Genomic DNA, 16,046 nt, shown 5'->3' with positions numbered 1-16,046 from the left:
CTGCTGACCTATTTGTTTAAGTAAGCAGCCTGGTCACCTCTGGTTAGCCTAGCTGGCTTTGAACAGTGATCCTCAGATCTCAACCGCCTGAGTAGTTAGGATTACAGGCATGAGTTAGTGGTAAGGGGCTTCCCTAGCTTTTATATAGGGCTAATGATGGTGTCCTCATGTAAAACCTGTGAAATGATTGCTGACATTATAGGAACTAAAATGCTGAACTACTATGGTGGAACATTCTCCTTTTCTTAGTGAATGGATGGATGAATGAATGGATGAAACATTCTCTGTGGCCTGCTTACGACTCATAATGGGGCTTGAGTGAAGAACAAGGTAGATGCTTGCACACTGCCCAGACCAAGGTGGGCACTGCAAAACTATCAGTCATCCTCACAGATGTGATTCTTTTTTTTTTTTTTTTTTTTTTTTGGTCACCAGCACCCGGCAGATGTGATTCTTTAAAACCAAAACGCATCAGATGTCTTTCAAGAGAACCAAGTAGCTGTCTCTCTAGCTACCTCTCACAAGTTATATTGCTGGCCTCCATATTGTAGTAAATTCTCAGTTAATAGTACTCAAGTAGCAGGGTGCTGGTGGCTCACGTCTATAATCCTGGCTACTCAGGAGGCTGAGATCTGAGGATCGAGGTTCAAAGCCAGCCTGGGCAGGAAAGTCTGAGAAACTCTTATCTCCAACAAACCACCAGAAAACCAGAAATGGCACTGTGGCTCAAGAGGTAGAGTGCCATCCTTGAGCTGAAGAGCTCAGGGACAGTGCCCAGGCCCAGAGTTCAAGCCTCATGACCACGACCACCACCACCAACAAAATAGAACTCAAGTAACAGCTGCTATGTCTATTAATAGAAGATATTATCTTATAGAATTTGAGAGCCTTAGAAAGAAAGAGAGCCAATGCTGCTGGCTCATGCCTGTAATCCTAGCAACTCAGGAGGCTGAGATTTGAGGATGATGGTTCAAAGCCAGCCAAGTTAGGAAAGTCAGTGAGACTCTTATCTCCAATTAAACACCAGAAAATGGGAAGTGAAGCCATGGCTCAAAGAGGTAGAGCACTAGTCTTCAGCAAAAAACTTCAGGAACAGCATCCAGGCCCTGAATTCAAATCCCACAACCAAGCAGAGTAGGGTGGGAGGGAAGGAAGGGAAAAGTTCAAAAAATATAGAGAGCAAGGGGTGAATTTGTCCAAAAAGAAATATACTCTTGGGCTAGGAATATGGCTTAGTGGTAGAGTGCTTGCCTAACATGAAGCCCTGGGTTCAATTCCTCAGTACCACATACACAGAAAAAGCCAGAAGTGGTGCTGTGGCTCAAGCAGTAGAGTGCTAACCTTGAGCAAAAGAAGCCCAGGCTCTGAGTTCAAGCCCAGGACTGGCAAAAACAACACACACACACACACACACACACACACAAAACATACTCTTTACCTGACTTAACTGTAATCCCTCTGTACATCACCTTAATAATAACAGTAATTTTTCTTTTTGAGCATCACTTCCAGTTTATGAGTAGTTTATTGGAGATAAGAGTCTCATGGGGACTTTTCTATCTGGGCTGGCTTCAAACCACAATCCTCAGATCTCAACCTCATTAGTAGCTAGGATTATAGGAGTGAACCACCGGCACCTGGCTAAATATAAAAATATTTTTTAAAAGTTATGCCAAATTAATCATTCTTTTGTCTATAACCAAATTCCCCAACGGGAACTATTTAGTTATAGAACTTTCTAGCCAGTGCCTTAGAATCAGCATTCCATTCACAGTGACAGTTTTGAGATCATTCTGAGTCAAATCAAGTCGTGGGAAAGAGAGAGAGGGAGAGAAGGAGGGAGGGTCCGAGGGAGGAAAGGGGAGGGAAGGAAAGAGGAAAGAAAAGCAAAATCAATTAGTACTCAGAAGACAGCAGAAAGCTCCGGTTTCAATCTTGCCAGTCCTCCACATTCCCAGCTTCCCCTAAGTTACTGCATAATGAAGGGAAGGTTGGAAAGAAAGGCTGTTCAATGGGTGGATCCAGTCGGAATGCTGCAGTTGTAAACACTCCCTATGAGTCAGCTGGAAATTCAATTCAAATCCCCAGTGTAGCCGCCTCTCCGTTCATCATGGGTGCCACCAAAATGACGGCTGCCTGTAGAAACCCTGATAGGAAGCAGGTAAACGTCTGAAATAAGCTTTGGTTTTATATTAGAACTCAAAAAAAATGCAGTTGCATATTTTATCATTGAACTGGGCTTTGCACGCTTTGCTTAATCTTTAAAAAACATGGGAACAGCTTGTGCACAGGTTAAAGAATGTTATCTCTGTTGTGGCCATTCAGGTGAGGGGAACAAGAAGTTAGGCCTTAGGTTTAATTCTGCACCTGCAAGCCGAGGCACTTCTGTAATTGACCTGTAATGCAACACTGTTTCTCTCCCCCTAATAACTGGCTGCTGCCTAGCTTTTATTTTTAATATTTTAAAAGATATATGCACAGAAGAGGTCTGCATGGGCTTCAGATTTCTCACATAAAGGAGCTATGAGCTAAGCAAATGACTGGTTGCTATGGTAATTGTTTACAAATTCTAATTGGTGGCAATGTGTGTGACTGTTCAGTGATTTTATTTTTGTAATTAATTAATTTTATCTATTTTTCAATGCTGGTACTGGGGCTTGAAAGCACTGTCTCAGCTTCTTTTTTTTGCTCAAAGTTAGTACTATGCCACATGTGTCACAGCTCCAGTTCTGTGTGTGTGTGTGTGTGTGTGTGTGTGTGTGTGTGTGTGTGTGTGTGTGTGTGTGTGTGTTTCTTTGGTCGTTCATGGGACTTGAACTCTGGGCCTGGGCACTGTCCCTCAGCTCTTCAGCGCAAGGCTAGTGCTCTATCACTTGAGCCAAAGCGCCTCTTCTCGTTTTCTGGTGGTTTATTGGAGATAAGAGTCTCACAGAATTTCACACACACACTGGCTTTGAACCGTGATCCTCAAACCTTAGCCTCCTGAGTAGCTAGGATTATAGGCGTGAGCTACTAGCTCTGTTGTGTCTTTTTGCTGGGTTATTTGTAGATAAGAGTCTCAGGGACTTTCCTGCTTGAGCTGGTTTCTTACCTTGATCCCTAAATCTCGACCTCCTGAGTAGCTGGGATTATAGGCATGAACCACCAGTATTTGGCTCACTTCCTCCTTTGTGAGAAAAAAAATAGAGCTCAGGTACCTTCAACATTTTTGGCAGTTAAGGGCATGGTATCTATGATTTAACCCATGCTAGGCTTATAGAGATTCCCCTCTCCAGAGAGTGACCTAAATCCATGACAACATCAAAAACTTTGAATTGCTAACCCAGTTCACTGCAAATAAAGAAACTGCATCTACCACCTCTCTTTCTCAAATGAGGTTCTGGCATGTGACTGGTGGAGAGGCCGGAGCTGGAGCCAAGGTGATATGGAATTCACGCCGTGAGATTTCACTTAGTCAGGTGCTCCAGCACTCAGGAGTGCTAGAATTAGCTTTTTCTCCGATCAGAATTAGCTATTGCAGTGTGATGTAGAAGTGCAAAATCTCTCACCAAAGAAATTGCTATGCTCAGGGTGAATGGAGTAAACCCAGGAGAGGACTGGAGAGTCAGAGCTAATGATACAAACTTCCCTCCTCGAGGCTATTCATTTGGAATAATACATCTCAGGTATGTGGTATAGAGGATGAAGTTGGCATATATTAAAGATATACATGTAATACATTTAATAATATAAATTTGAAAACTTCGATTATAGTATTATAATTTGCATGAATACAGAAGTTATTAGCTCTAAGAAAAAAATATGTATTTCTTTCTTTTTTTCTTTTGGGTTGGTCCTAGGGCTTGAACTTGAGGCCTAAGTGCTATTTCTAAGCTTTTGTGCTCCAGACTAGCCTACTAATGGCATTTTGGAGGTTATTTGGCGATAAGGGTTTCAGGGACTTTCCTGCCCACGCTGGCTTTGAATCTTGATCTTCAGATACCAGCCCCCTAAGTAGCTAGGATTACAGGCATAAGCAATGATGCTTGGCCAAAAAAATATATATTTCATATTAATATAATTTGTATCAGTAAGTCTTCTTTTTCATCATTCATTCAAAATATATTGAATAGCTAGTCATTATGCAAAATCTTGGAGCTACTTAGAAGCTAAATGACAAACTATGTTTTCCTAATTGTGTGTATATATGTGTGTGTGTTTGTGTACTGCTGGGGATTAAACACAGGGATTGTACAAGTCAAGTACAATGTTCTATACCTGATAGAATTCTTTTCATCATGATTCCTTTTGCCTTTTGTAGAATTTTTCTTTTTTTTTTTTTTCTTTGCCAATCCTGGGGCTTGAACTCAGGGCCTGGGCATTGTCCCTGAGTTTTTTGGCTCAAGGCTAATACTCTACCACTGGAGCCACAATGCCATTTCTGGCCTTTTCTGTTTATGTGGTGCTGAGGAATCGAACCCAGGGCCTCATGCATGCAAGGCAAGCACTCTATCACTGAGCCACCTTCCCAGCCCCCAGTCTTCATCTTTTGAAGCACCTGGTGTTATTAACTTTATGAGTCCATCCCATAGTTATTGTAGTTAATTCAGGAGTGGATATGTGGCACTTTGAGAACTCTGTATTATTTATTTAGTAAATAGTAGACTTTATTGGTGGGTTGTTTTGTGTGTGTATGTATACACACACACATGTAATGCTAGGGTTTAAACCCAGGGCCTTATACACTTGTTTGGTTTGCCTGCTTGCTTGACTTGCTTGCTTTCCTGGTGCTCTCCTCTTGAGGCATGCCTCTAACCCAGCTTTTGTTTGTTTGTATGTGTACCAGCTTTGTGTGTGTGTGTGTGTGTGTGTGTGTGTGTGTGTGAGTGTGTGTGTGTGTGCGTGTGTTAGTATTGGGGCTTAAACTCACCATCTCACACTCTTTCTTCGCCTTTTCACTTCAAGGTTGCTACTCTATTACTTGAAACATTCCTCCACTTCCAGCTCTTTGCTTGTCAAGTGGGTATAAGAGTCTCTTGGATTCGTCTGGGCTGGCTTTGAACTATGATCCTCATATCTCATTTTTTTTTCAGTGGGTATAATTACTTGTGTGAGCCTTCATGGTGCTGCCTGAATTTGTTGGTTATTTTGGAGATGGAGTCTCTCACACTTTTCTGCTTGGGCTAACTTTGATCTTTCATCTTTCAGATCTTAGCCTTCCAAAGAACTAGGATGGTAGACATGCACCACTGGTTGATATCTTTTTTTTTTTTTTGTCGGTCGTGGGGCTTGAACTCTGGGCTTGGGCATTGTCCCTCAGCTCTTCAGCTCAAGACGAGCGCTCTACCACTTGAGCTACAGTGCCACTTCCGGTTTTCTGGTGGTTTATTGGAGATAGGAGTCTTACGGTCTCTCCTGCCCGGGCTAGCTTTGAACCGCAATCCTCAGATCTCAGCCTCCTGAGTAGCTAGGATTACAGGCGTGAGCCACCAGCACCCGGCTTTTTTTTTTTTTTTTTTTTTTTTTTTAATTATAAAATGGGTTTCATTGTAACATTTCCAACATTGTCTGTGGTCCCCTTCACTCTCCTGATGACTGTCTTCTAAGTAGTATATGCCCCCTTTTGTTTTTTGTTTTTGTTTTTTTTTGGTTTGGTCTGGTCGTGGGGCTTGAACTCTGGGCCTGGGCACTATCTCTCAGCTCTTCAGCTCAAGGCTATCGCTCTACCACTTGAGCCACAGCGCCACTTCCAGCTTTTTTTCTTATGTGGTGCTGAGGAATCAAACCCAGGGCCTCATGCATGCAAGGCAAGCGCTCTACCACTGAGCCACCTTCCCAGCCCTATGCCCCTTTTGTATACTCACATCTCTTTGCTTGTATGTTTTTATTTTATTATTTTTTTGGGGGGGGGTCTGGTCGTGGGGACTGAACTCTGGGCCTGGGTACTGTCCCTCAGCTCTTCAGCTCAAGGCTAGCGCTCTACCACTTGAGCCACAGTGCCACTTCTGGCTTTTTTCTTTTTTTTTTTTTTTTTGTCGGCCGTGGGGCTTGAACTCTGGGCCTGGGCGCTGTCCCTCAGCTCTTCAGCTCAAGGCGAGCGCTCTACCACTTGAGCTACAGCGCCACTTCCGGTTTTCTGGTGGTTTATTGGAGATAGGAGTCTCACGGTCTCTCCTGACCGGGCTGGCTTTGAACCACGATCCTCAGATCTCAGCCTCCTGAGTAGCTAGGATTACAGGCGTGAGCCACCAGCGCCCGGCTGGCTTTTTTCTTTTTGCTTATGTGGTGCTGAGGAATCGAATCCAGGGCCTCATGCATGCAAGGCAAGAGCTCTACCACTGAACCACCTTCCCAGCTCCATGCTCATATGTTTTTAGATCTAGGTTCTAAACACAAGAGAAAACATGGATATTTGTCTTTGTAAATCTGCCTTAAAATGATAATTTCCAGTTTCACCCATTTTCCTGCAAATGACATAGTTTAATTTGGCTATATGGCTGAATAATACTCCATTGTGTATATATACCATTATTTATCTTTCATCTGTTGTTGAGTTTACTAGGCTGATTCCATAACTTGGCTGTCAACAGTACTGAAGTAAACATGTGTGTGCAGTGTCTCTATTATGTGCAGACTTAGATTCCTTTGGTATATGCCCAGGAGTGCTATAGATAGATCATATGGTACTTCTATTTTAGTTTTTTTGAAGCATCTCCATTCTGTTTTCCATAGTGGCTGTAATAATTTACATTCCTATTAACAGTGTATAATGTTCCACTCCATCTGTGTCAGCATTTGTTGTTGCTGCTTCTATGATAGCTATTCTGACTGGGGTGAGAAGGAATCTCAGTGTATTTTTAGTTCCCAGAATGCTAAGGATGTTGAGTATTTTTATATATCTATCTACTAGCCATTTGTACTTCTTCTTTTGAGAACTATCTGTTCACCTAGCCATTGATAGAGTTATTTGTTCTTTTGGTGTTTAATTTTTGAGTGCTTTCCATATTCTAGATATTAATCCCTATCAGAGGAATGACCTCACATGTTATAGAGTGTCTCTTCACTCTTGATCACTGAAACTTTTTAATTTGATGCATGGAATCACTTGCTATTAACACCTGAGCTAGTGGAGTTCTATTTAGAAAGCTTTTGGCTATTTCTATATCTCAAAGTGTTTTTTCTTATATTTACTTCTTGCAGTTTTAGTAGTGTATTAAGGTTAGCTGTCCCTCAGCTCTTCAGCTCAAGGCTAGCACTCTACCACTTGAGCCACAGCACCACTTCCGGCTTATTTCTTATGTGGTGCTGAGGAATTGAACCAGGGCCTTGACCATGCAAGGCAAGTGCTCTACCACTGAGCCACCTTCCCAGCCCCTAGGTACTCTTTTTATCCATCTTAAAGGTTATCTGAAGACTCTATTTATTTTGGTGCCAGTCCTGGGTTTTAGTTTAGGTCTTGACACTCTTGTGGCTTTTTCACTCAAGGTTGGTGCTCTACCACTTGAGGTATACCTCCATTTCTGGCTTTTTGCTGTTAATTGGAGATAAGAGTCTCTCAGGTTTGTCTGCTCCAGTTGGCTTCAAACCATAATTCTCAGATCTCAGCCTCATGAATAGCTAGGATTATAGGTGTGAGCTACTGTAGACCAGCTTCCAAAAAGTCTTTTGATAGACCAACTAATGCAATATAGAATCAGCATAAAAATAAATTTTTTTTCTAGAGTGATTTCAAATGTCAAATTGTGACATTTGTGACTCAGAAAACCTTTTAGGCAAATCTGATATAAATTCTAATACCCATAATTCTTTTTCATTGAACAAATGTGAAAACAGAACTGTGACTGAAACAAAACCAAATGTCTGGTCTTATGGGGCTGTCTAGTAGGAGAAATGAGAATTCACAAAATAGCCCTACATTTACAGTTTCCTGCAGTGACACCAGGGAGGCAGAAGGTACTCCTCAGAGGTAGAGACTGAGGCTAAAGTCAGGAAGATAAGGGTTGGAAGAACTCCCCAGGCACAGAACAAAGTTTGAGCAAACTCTGGATGGAGGAAGCTGGTAAACAGGAAAGAGGAAGGGAAGATAACAAGCCAGTGTGGCTGGAACAGAGGGAACAGGATGGACTGTGGTATGAGCAGTGAAAAGTGATGGAGTAGTGGACAGAGTCCTAACCCATGTGCATTTGCCTAGAAAGTTTTATTTATTTTTTGGGGGGGTCCGGTCCTGGGGCCTGAACTCTGGGCCTGGGCGCTGTCCCTCAGCTCTTCAGCTCAAGGCTAGCACTCTACCACTTGAGCCACAGCACCACTTCTGGTCTTTTTTTTTTGGTCTGCCGTGGGGCTTGAACTCTGGGCCTGGGTGCTGTCCCTCAGCTCTTTAGCTCAAGGCGAGCGCTCTACCACTTGAGCCACAGCTCCACTTTTGGTTTTCTGGTGGTTTAGTGGAGATAGGAGTCTCAAGGTCTCTCCTGCCCGGGCTGGCTTTGAATCGCAATCCTCAGATCTCAGCCTCCTGAGTAGCTAGGATTACAGGCGTGAGCCACCAGCGCCCAGCCTGGCTTTTTTCTTTTTTCTTGTGGTGCTGAGGAATCGAACCCAGAGCATCAGGCATGCAAGGCAAGCGCTCTACCACTGAGCCACCTTCCCAGCCCCACTAGAAAGTTTTATCTAAGCCAGGCACCAGGGCTGGTGCCTCTAATCCTAGCTACTCAGTACTCAAGAGGCTGAGATCTGAGGATTGCAATTCAAAGCCAACCTGAGCAGGAAAGTCTGAGACTCTTATCTCCAATAAACCACCAGAAAACCAAAAGTGGAGCTGTGGCTCAAGTGGTAGAGTGCTCACTTTTTGCTGAAGAGCTGAGGAACATTGCCTAGGCCCAGAGTTCAAGCCCCACAGCCAAGAAAAAAAGAAAGCTTTATCTAAGAGAATGGGAAGGGTTAGGGACATGGCACAAAACAGAGAGCAATTACCTAGAAGGCACAAGAACCTGAGTTCAAATCCCAGTTCTCACACATACACACACACACACACACACACACACACACACACACACACACACACACACACACACACACACACACACACACACACACACACTCACACTTCCTTCCCTCCAAAAACCCTTCTAAAACTAAGAGGAGAAGCTAAAAACAAACAAAAAACCCCCAACCACCCTCCCCAACAAAACAGACAAAAGCAAAGTGAAACCTATGAAAAGTACAGACGTATTGAGATGAGAAGTTGTTGGAAAATGGCATGGTAACATTGTTCAGTAATTTTAGAAAGTTACTGCTTGGTGAGTGGAGAGACTTAGAGATGGATTAGAGGGCCAGGCACTGGTGGCTCATGTCTGTGATCACAGCTACTCAGGAGGCTGAGATTTGGGGATTGTAGTTCAAAGCCAGCCCAGTCAGGAAAGTCTGTGAGACTTATCTCCAATTAACTACCCCCAAACAGGAAGTGGCATCATATCTCAAAGTGGTAGAGTGCTAATCTTGAGCAGAAGAGCTCAAGGGACAGCACCCAGGCCCTAAATTCAAGCCCACAACCATAGTGATAAATGAATTAACCACCCCTCTTCTGACCTTTCATCTCAGAGCCTTACTCCTTGCAGGTTCTTATTCCTAAGCCATGCCTCCAGCCGTAATAAATTACTTAAAAGATTAAGGTCCTTACGTCTCACCTCCCAGGTGAATCTAGTTTTTTTTTTTTTTTTGTCCAGGACCAGGACTTGAACTCTGTACCTGATGCTTTTTCTCACTGGCTGGTGATCTACCACCTGATCCATGCTTCTAATTCCTGAACCTAGTTCTGAGTAGAGTGGTGGTGAAGATACAAGAGGACTGAGTCTAGGAAACTTTAGCAGATAAAAATCAAGAGGATTGCTCTGAGTGCTGGCAACTCATGCCTGGAATCCTAGCTACTCAGGTGGTTGAGATCTGAACATCACAGTTCAAAGCCAGCCCAAGCAGGAAACTCTGTGAAACTCTTCTTTCCCATTAAGCAGCAAAAAGCTGGAAGTACAGCTATGGCTCAAATGCTATAGTGCCCGCCTTGAGTGGAAATGCTAAGGCCACCAAGGCCCTGAGTTCAAGACCCAATGCTGGCAGATAAGAAATAAAGAAAATCAAAGCCGGGCGCCGGTGGCTCACGCCTGTAATCCTAGCTACTCAGGAGGCTGAGATCTGAGGATCACGGTTCAAAGCCAGCCCGGGCAGGAGAGACTGTGAGACTCCTATCTCCAATAAACCACCAGAAAACCGGAAGTGGCGCTGTAGCTCAAGTGGTAGAGCGCTCGCCTTGAGCTGAAGAGCTGAGGGACAGCGTCCAGGCCCAGAGTTCAAGCCCCACGACCGACAAAAAAAAAAAAAAATAAATAAAGAAATAAAGAAAATCAAGAGGATTCGCCTATAGATTGAATGAGAAGTAGATAGTTTTCTTTTAACTTTTCTTAAGCAAGATGCATTAAGTTACAATGAAATCAATAACAGAAATTGTAAGTAATAGCATGACCAAGTTGGGTAGAAATATTTCCTCATGGGTCTGAGAAGGTGGCTCAGTGGTAGAGTGCTTGCCTTGCATTCATGAGGCCCTGGGTTTGAATCCTCAGCACCACATAAGCAGAAAAAGCCGCAAGTGGGACTGAGGCTCAAGTGGTAGAGTGCTAGCCTTGAGTTGAAGAGCTGAGGGACAGTGTCCAGGCCCAGAGTTCAGGCCCCACAACCAGAAAAAGAAGAAAAGAAAAGAAATATTTCCTCAGATAAGTTTTAAGTTTTCAGTTTTTTTTTTTTTTCTGGGTGGAGGACATGGTTTTAGTTCCTATTTCTTGTTCTTTCCTAATATTGCTGAAAAAGTTTTTCTTTGACTGAATCTCCTTGCTGGAGATTCTTATACATTTAATTGAGAAAAATAACCAGGGGCATCTAATCTCCACAAGTAAATTTGGAGTTCTTGTATGCATGCTGATAAATACATCATTTTAAAAAATCATTTTTGTCATTTCTAGATGTATAATGGAAAGAATTTATGTTAACTTTCTTTTTTTTTTTTTTTTTCTTTTGGTCCAATCGTGGGGCCTGAACTCTGGGCCTGGGCACTGTCCCTCAGCTCTTCAGCTCTAGGCTAGTGCTCTACCACTTGAGCCACAGCACCACTTCTGGCTTTTTTCTTTTTGCTTATGTGGTGCTGAGGAATCGAAGCCAGGGCCTCATGATTGCAAGGCGAGCGCTCGACCACGGGGCTACTTTCCCAGCCCTATGTTAACTTTCTTAATGCTTTTGTCCATCTGGCCCCAATACCAGGATTAATAGTTTGCTTCTGTCCAAAACTAAGTTCCTCTTTTTTTTTTTTTGGTCGGTTGTGGGGCTTGAACTCAGGTCCTGAGTGTCGTTCCTCAGTTCTTTTGCTCCAGGCTAGCGCTCTACCACGTTGAGCGGCAGCTACACTTTCGGTTTTTGAGTGGTTACCTGGAGATCAGAGTCTGGGGGTGGGATGAGGGGGCAACTTTTCTGCCTGGGCTGTCTTTGAACCTCAGATCTCAGCCTCCTGAGCAGCTAGGATCACAGGCGTGAGCCACCGGCGCCCAGTTCAGACTAAGTTCTTTCCTTCTAAGAATTTCTTCTCCGATATTTTGGATGGTTGCGGGGCTGGACCGCACATACACGGGGCTCCACACGAAACTCAGCCTGGAAGACCTGTAAGTGGACAGCGGGGCCGTGCCAGGCCCGCAGCTCCTTGGCGGGCGGCGGTGTACCAGGAGATTCGGGAAGTGGGGAGAGGGAGTCAGGGGAGAGGGGGGGCGGGGGGCGAGTTCTGCGCGCCGCGTTCACAGGAAAGGGGCGGTCCCAGCGAGTGGGGAGGTCAGCAATTTGCAGGGCCGAGGGCGGGTGCTCCGAGGAGGGGGCGGAGACAGAGGGAAGGCCACGCCCTCCAGATCCACTCGGACCAATCGCTTCAGTTTCTGCTTTTCTCGGCCAACCCGCCCGGCCCCTAACCTGCTCGAACCCATTATGCGGTAGAGGCGGACGGGTCTCTTTAAGGCCTTGCTGCGCCTGCGCCTTGGGTTTGCCTGACGTGACCGGGCCGGACCCTGGAAGGCGCTGAGGGGCGCGCAGACTAGGGGCTGGCAGGGACTGGAGACCGCGGCGGCGCCCGGAGGGGAGGGTGAGGCGGCCTTGAGCGAGTGCAGCGCGTGTGGAGAACGCGGGGCCGAGGCGCGGGGACGCGGCGGCGCGGCTGCCGGCTGGATGGGAAGTTAATGTTTACGGCGAAGTCCACCCCAGGTTTCCAAGGTGAGAGCCGCCGCGCGGGGCCGCGAGCGCGGGGGTCTGTGGGCCGCGCCGTGGGGCCGAGGCGTGGCGGGGTCCCCGCGCGGCCGTCCAACTTGCGGCGCGGGCGCCCCGCCGGGGCCTAAGTTCCCCGCGCTCGCCTCCTCCCTCCCAGGGCGCTGGCGCGCGGGGGCGGGGGGGGGGGAGCCCCGAGGCGTTCCCGGGGCCAGTCCTGCCGGAGCTGGGGGGGGGTGTCCCCGACGAATCCGCCTGTGCCCCTCAAGCCAGAAGTCGGTTCTCTCCTCTGCGGACTGCCGCGCCCCTGTCTTGAAAAGTTGGCGTCTTTCTTTGGCCTTCGGGCGGAATTCTGCGCATGGCAGCGGCTGCGGGCAGGTGATGGGCACGCCAGGTGTGCCAGGTGAGCCCGCGGGATGCGTTTGAACAGAGGTCGTGGCCAGTACTGAATCACCTCATGACTAGCGGGGCGAGCCCCAGAGGAACCGCAGGATTTCCGGTAGGTCGGATGGTGGTGGTCGGCGTTGAGAGTCGGCTGTGATTTCTCTCTCGGATCTTCTGGGGGCGGCTCTCCCCTTTGGACATTATCCCCTGGACTGCAGAGTTTATAACCTGGAAAAGTTATGGCATGGTAACTTCTCGGTGCAGTGAGAGGTGATTTTGAAAAGCAACAGCGGTTTCTTGCAAAGATAGCTTTTCTTTGGGTTACAGTGTGGAATAATGAGCTCCTTTCTTCCCTGGAAGAATGAATTCCAGTGCTTGATGAAGTTAGGGAAAAACGATCTGTCGGTAGCTGTTGGTCTTTGTTCTGGGCTGTGTGGCAGTAACCTTTTCTGTTTTTTTTTTTTTTTAACCAAAACTTCATAAATGTTCTGGAGCGTTTTTCCTCTCCCCTAGCCTAAAAATGTTAGGTTTACAATCATCCTTGAGCACTTTATGTTAAAAAACAAAACAAGGGCTGGGAAGGTGGCTCAGTGGCTCATGCCTGAGACCCTGGGTTCCATTCCTCAGCACCACATAAGCAAAAAGAAAAAAAAGCCAGAAGTGGTGCTGTGGCTCAAGTGGTAGAGCGCTAGCCTTGAGCTGAAGAGCTGTGGGACAGCGCCCAGGCCCAGAGTTCAGGCCCCACGACCGGACGACCCCCCCCAACAAAACAAAACAAAACAAAGCAAAACAAACAACACTGAGGTGTATAGGTAGCACATTTTTACTGAATGAACCAACCACAAACCAGTAGTGGAATTATTATTTTTTCCTTGTAAAAAAATTTCAACTCGCGCCAGGCGCTGGTGGCTCACGCCTGTAATCCTAGCTACTCAGGAGGCTGAGATCTGAGGATCACAGTTCAAAGCCAGCCCGGGCAGGAGAGACCGTGAGACTCCTATCTGCAATAAACCACTAGAAAACCGGAAGTGGCGTTGTAGCTCAAGTGGTAGAGCGCTGGCCTTGAGCTGAAGAGCTGAGGGACAGCGTCCAGGCCCAGAGTTCAAGCCCCACGACCAAAAAAAAAAAAAAAAAAAAAAAAAAAAAAAAAAAAAAATTTCAACTCGCAAGGCTGTGAAGGTGGAGTGTCTTCGATCTTTCTGCCCCAGCTTGTTTTGACCCGCCATTCTCTGGATATCAGCCTCCTGAGTTGCTACGATTCTAGGCATGAGGATTGGTTTTTGTTGTTGTTTCAGACAGGATTTGGCTATGTAGTCCAGGCTGACCACAGACGGGAACTTGTGACTCTTCTGCTTCTACCTCCTCAGTGCTGGGAAAATAGGCTTGTTGCCACTATATGCCAACAGCTGTTTTTTTTTTTGGGGGGGCGTCTGGTTGTGGGGCCTGAACTCTGGGCCTGGGTGCTGTCCCCTACCTCTTCAGCTCAAGGCTAGCACTCTACCACTTGAGCCACAGTGCCACTTCCAGCTTTTTTCTTTTGCTTATGTGGTGCTGAGGAATCGAACCCAGGGCCTCAGGCATGCAAGGCAAGCGCTCTACCACTGAGCCACCTTCCCAGCCCAACCACTGGTTTTTGAGATATGTACACATGAAAACTTTTGATATTGTTGAATATTTTTTCAAAGTGGTTGTACTAGTGAGCAGACACATTACCCTCGTCCTTTCTGATGTTTTCAGAATAATTTTTTTTGCTATTCTAGTAGAAGGTGTTAGTGTATTTTTATGTGGCTTTATATTTGTTCTTTTGTGACATGCCTGTTAATTTTTTTTAATTTGCTGTGATCATTTTTCACTGTAAGCTTATTTTTCTATTGTTTTTTTTTTTTTTTTTTGGTCCGTTCATAGGGCCTGAACTCTGGGCCTGGGTGCTGTCCCTCAGCTCTTTAGCTCAAGGCTAGCGCTCTACCACTTGAGCCACAGCACCACTTCCGGCTTTTTTCTTTTTGCTTATGTGGTGCTGAGGAATCGAACCCAGGGCCTCAGGCATGCAAGGCAAGCGCTCTACCACTGAGCCACCTTCCCAGCCCTCTATTGATTTTTTTTTTCCTGTCCTGAGGCTTAAACCCAGAGCCTTGAACAGAACATTGTCACTGTAGAGGACGTTATTACCTGTAGTCAGTCAGGGTCTGAAAATATCTATGGCAAATCACAGAAATAAAAACTTGAAAGCTTTAAATTGCATGCCTTTTTGAGTAGCAGATAAAACTTTCAGATGACTTGTTCCATCCAGGTGGCATATGATCCCCTTTTACCCAGCATGTTCAGGTGTGTACTCCCATAGGGTTGTCAGAGCTACTTTTGTCAGTGCTTGCTTACAGGTTTTCTTTATTTTGGGTAGTGAACAGCCCCAAGTGCAAATTGGAAGTGCTAGAGTAAAGTCATAAATCCTGCTTGCAAATGAAAAAATGGAAGTTCTTGACCTTATTTATTTATTTATATTGTGAAAATAATGTACAGAGGGGTTACAGTTACATGGGCAAGATAATGAGTACATTTCTTATCAAGCATTGTAGCCTTCTCGTTTGTTTCCCCTTCCTATCCCCCCCCAAGTTCTTGACTTTATAAGGAAAGAAAATTAGTTTCCTAAGATTTGATGTAAGAACAAGTCTATCTGTAAAATTGTGAAGAAGTTGTGTTAGTCTTGGAGTACAGCTTCAGACCACTAGTTTCAGCCACAGTGTGAAGAGGTGAAAAGGTGCTATCTGAGGTTAAAGGTATCCACTGAAGTCTTGTGGATAAAGGAGCATAATTATGTATGTCTGGCTGCCAGTGTTCTGAGAGTTGAACTGTAGGGGCCTGCTGTTTGCTATAAACACTTCTGTTTAATCCTTTGGCTTTCAGCCTTGAGCCTCATTCTACTCTTTGAGTCTGGAGTCTTTCCAGGTCAGTATTTCTAGGAATAAATTATGAGAGGACAAGAGATAGTTACGGAAAGGGAAACCTAGAGAATCTAACTGTACTTTATTTATTTGTCTGTCTGTCTGTGGTGGAGCTGGAACTGAGGGCCTAGGCGATATCCCTGAGCTCTTTTTTTCTTTTTTTTTTTTTTTGCCAGTTCTGGGGCTTGAACTCTGCCTGGGTACTGTCACTGAGCTTCTTTTGCTCAAGGCTACCATTTTACCACTTGAGCCACAGCACCACTTCCGGCCTTTTCTGTTTATGTGTACTGAGAAATCAAACTCAGGGCTTCATGCATGTTAGGCAAGCACATTACCACTGAGCCACATTACCAGACCTCTTGAGCTCTTTTTGCTAGTGGTCTACCACTTTGAACCACAATGCCACTTTGTGTTTTCTGGTGGTTAATTGGAGATAAGAATCTTACAAACTTTCCTGCTCCA

At 45.4% G+C, this 16,046-nt stretch overlaps 1 protein-coding gene across 5 annotated transcripts in view; it reads left to right on the top strand.

Annotated features, from left to right (window-relative positions):
- The first annotated feature begins 1,996 nt into the window (after window positions 1-1,996).
- The window catches only part of Evi5 (ecotropic viral integration site 5), a 144,040-nt gene continuing 129,990 nt past the window's right edge, over window positions 1,997-16,046 (top strand). For 2 of the 5 annotated variants that reach the window (XM_070007662.1, XM_070007660.1), the window contains exon 1: window positions 1,997-2,161. In XM_070007662.1, the coding sequence (XP_069863763.1) occupies window positions 2,012-2,161 (150 nt within the window). In that variant the 5' untranslated portion in view covers window positions 1,997-2,011. Of the gene's footprint in view, window positions 2,162-10,455; window positions 10,476-12,021; window positions 12,271-16,046 lie in introns of those variants that run through there. The other 3 variants (XM_070007663.1, XM_070007661.1, XM_070007664.1) reach the window with 3 other exon arrangements.

Source organism: Dipodomys merriami, unplaced genomic scaffold (assembly GCF_024711535.1).
Source record: "Dipodomys merriami isolate MVZ:Mamm:240054 unplaced genomic scaffold, mDipMer1.0.p SCAF_7, whole genome shotgun sequence".
NCBI lineage: Eukaryota > Metazoa > Chordata > Mammalia > Rodentia > Heteromyidae > Dipodomys > Dipodomys merriami.
Note: the sequence above shows the minus strand (reverse complement) of the source record. Positions and strands in the feature narration are given on the sequence as shown.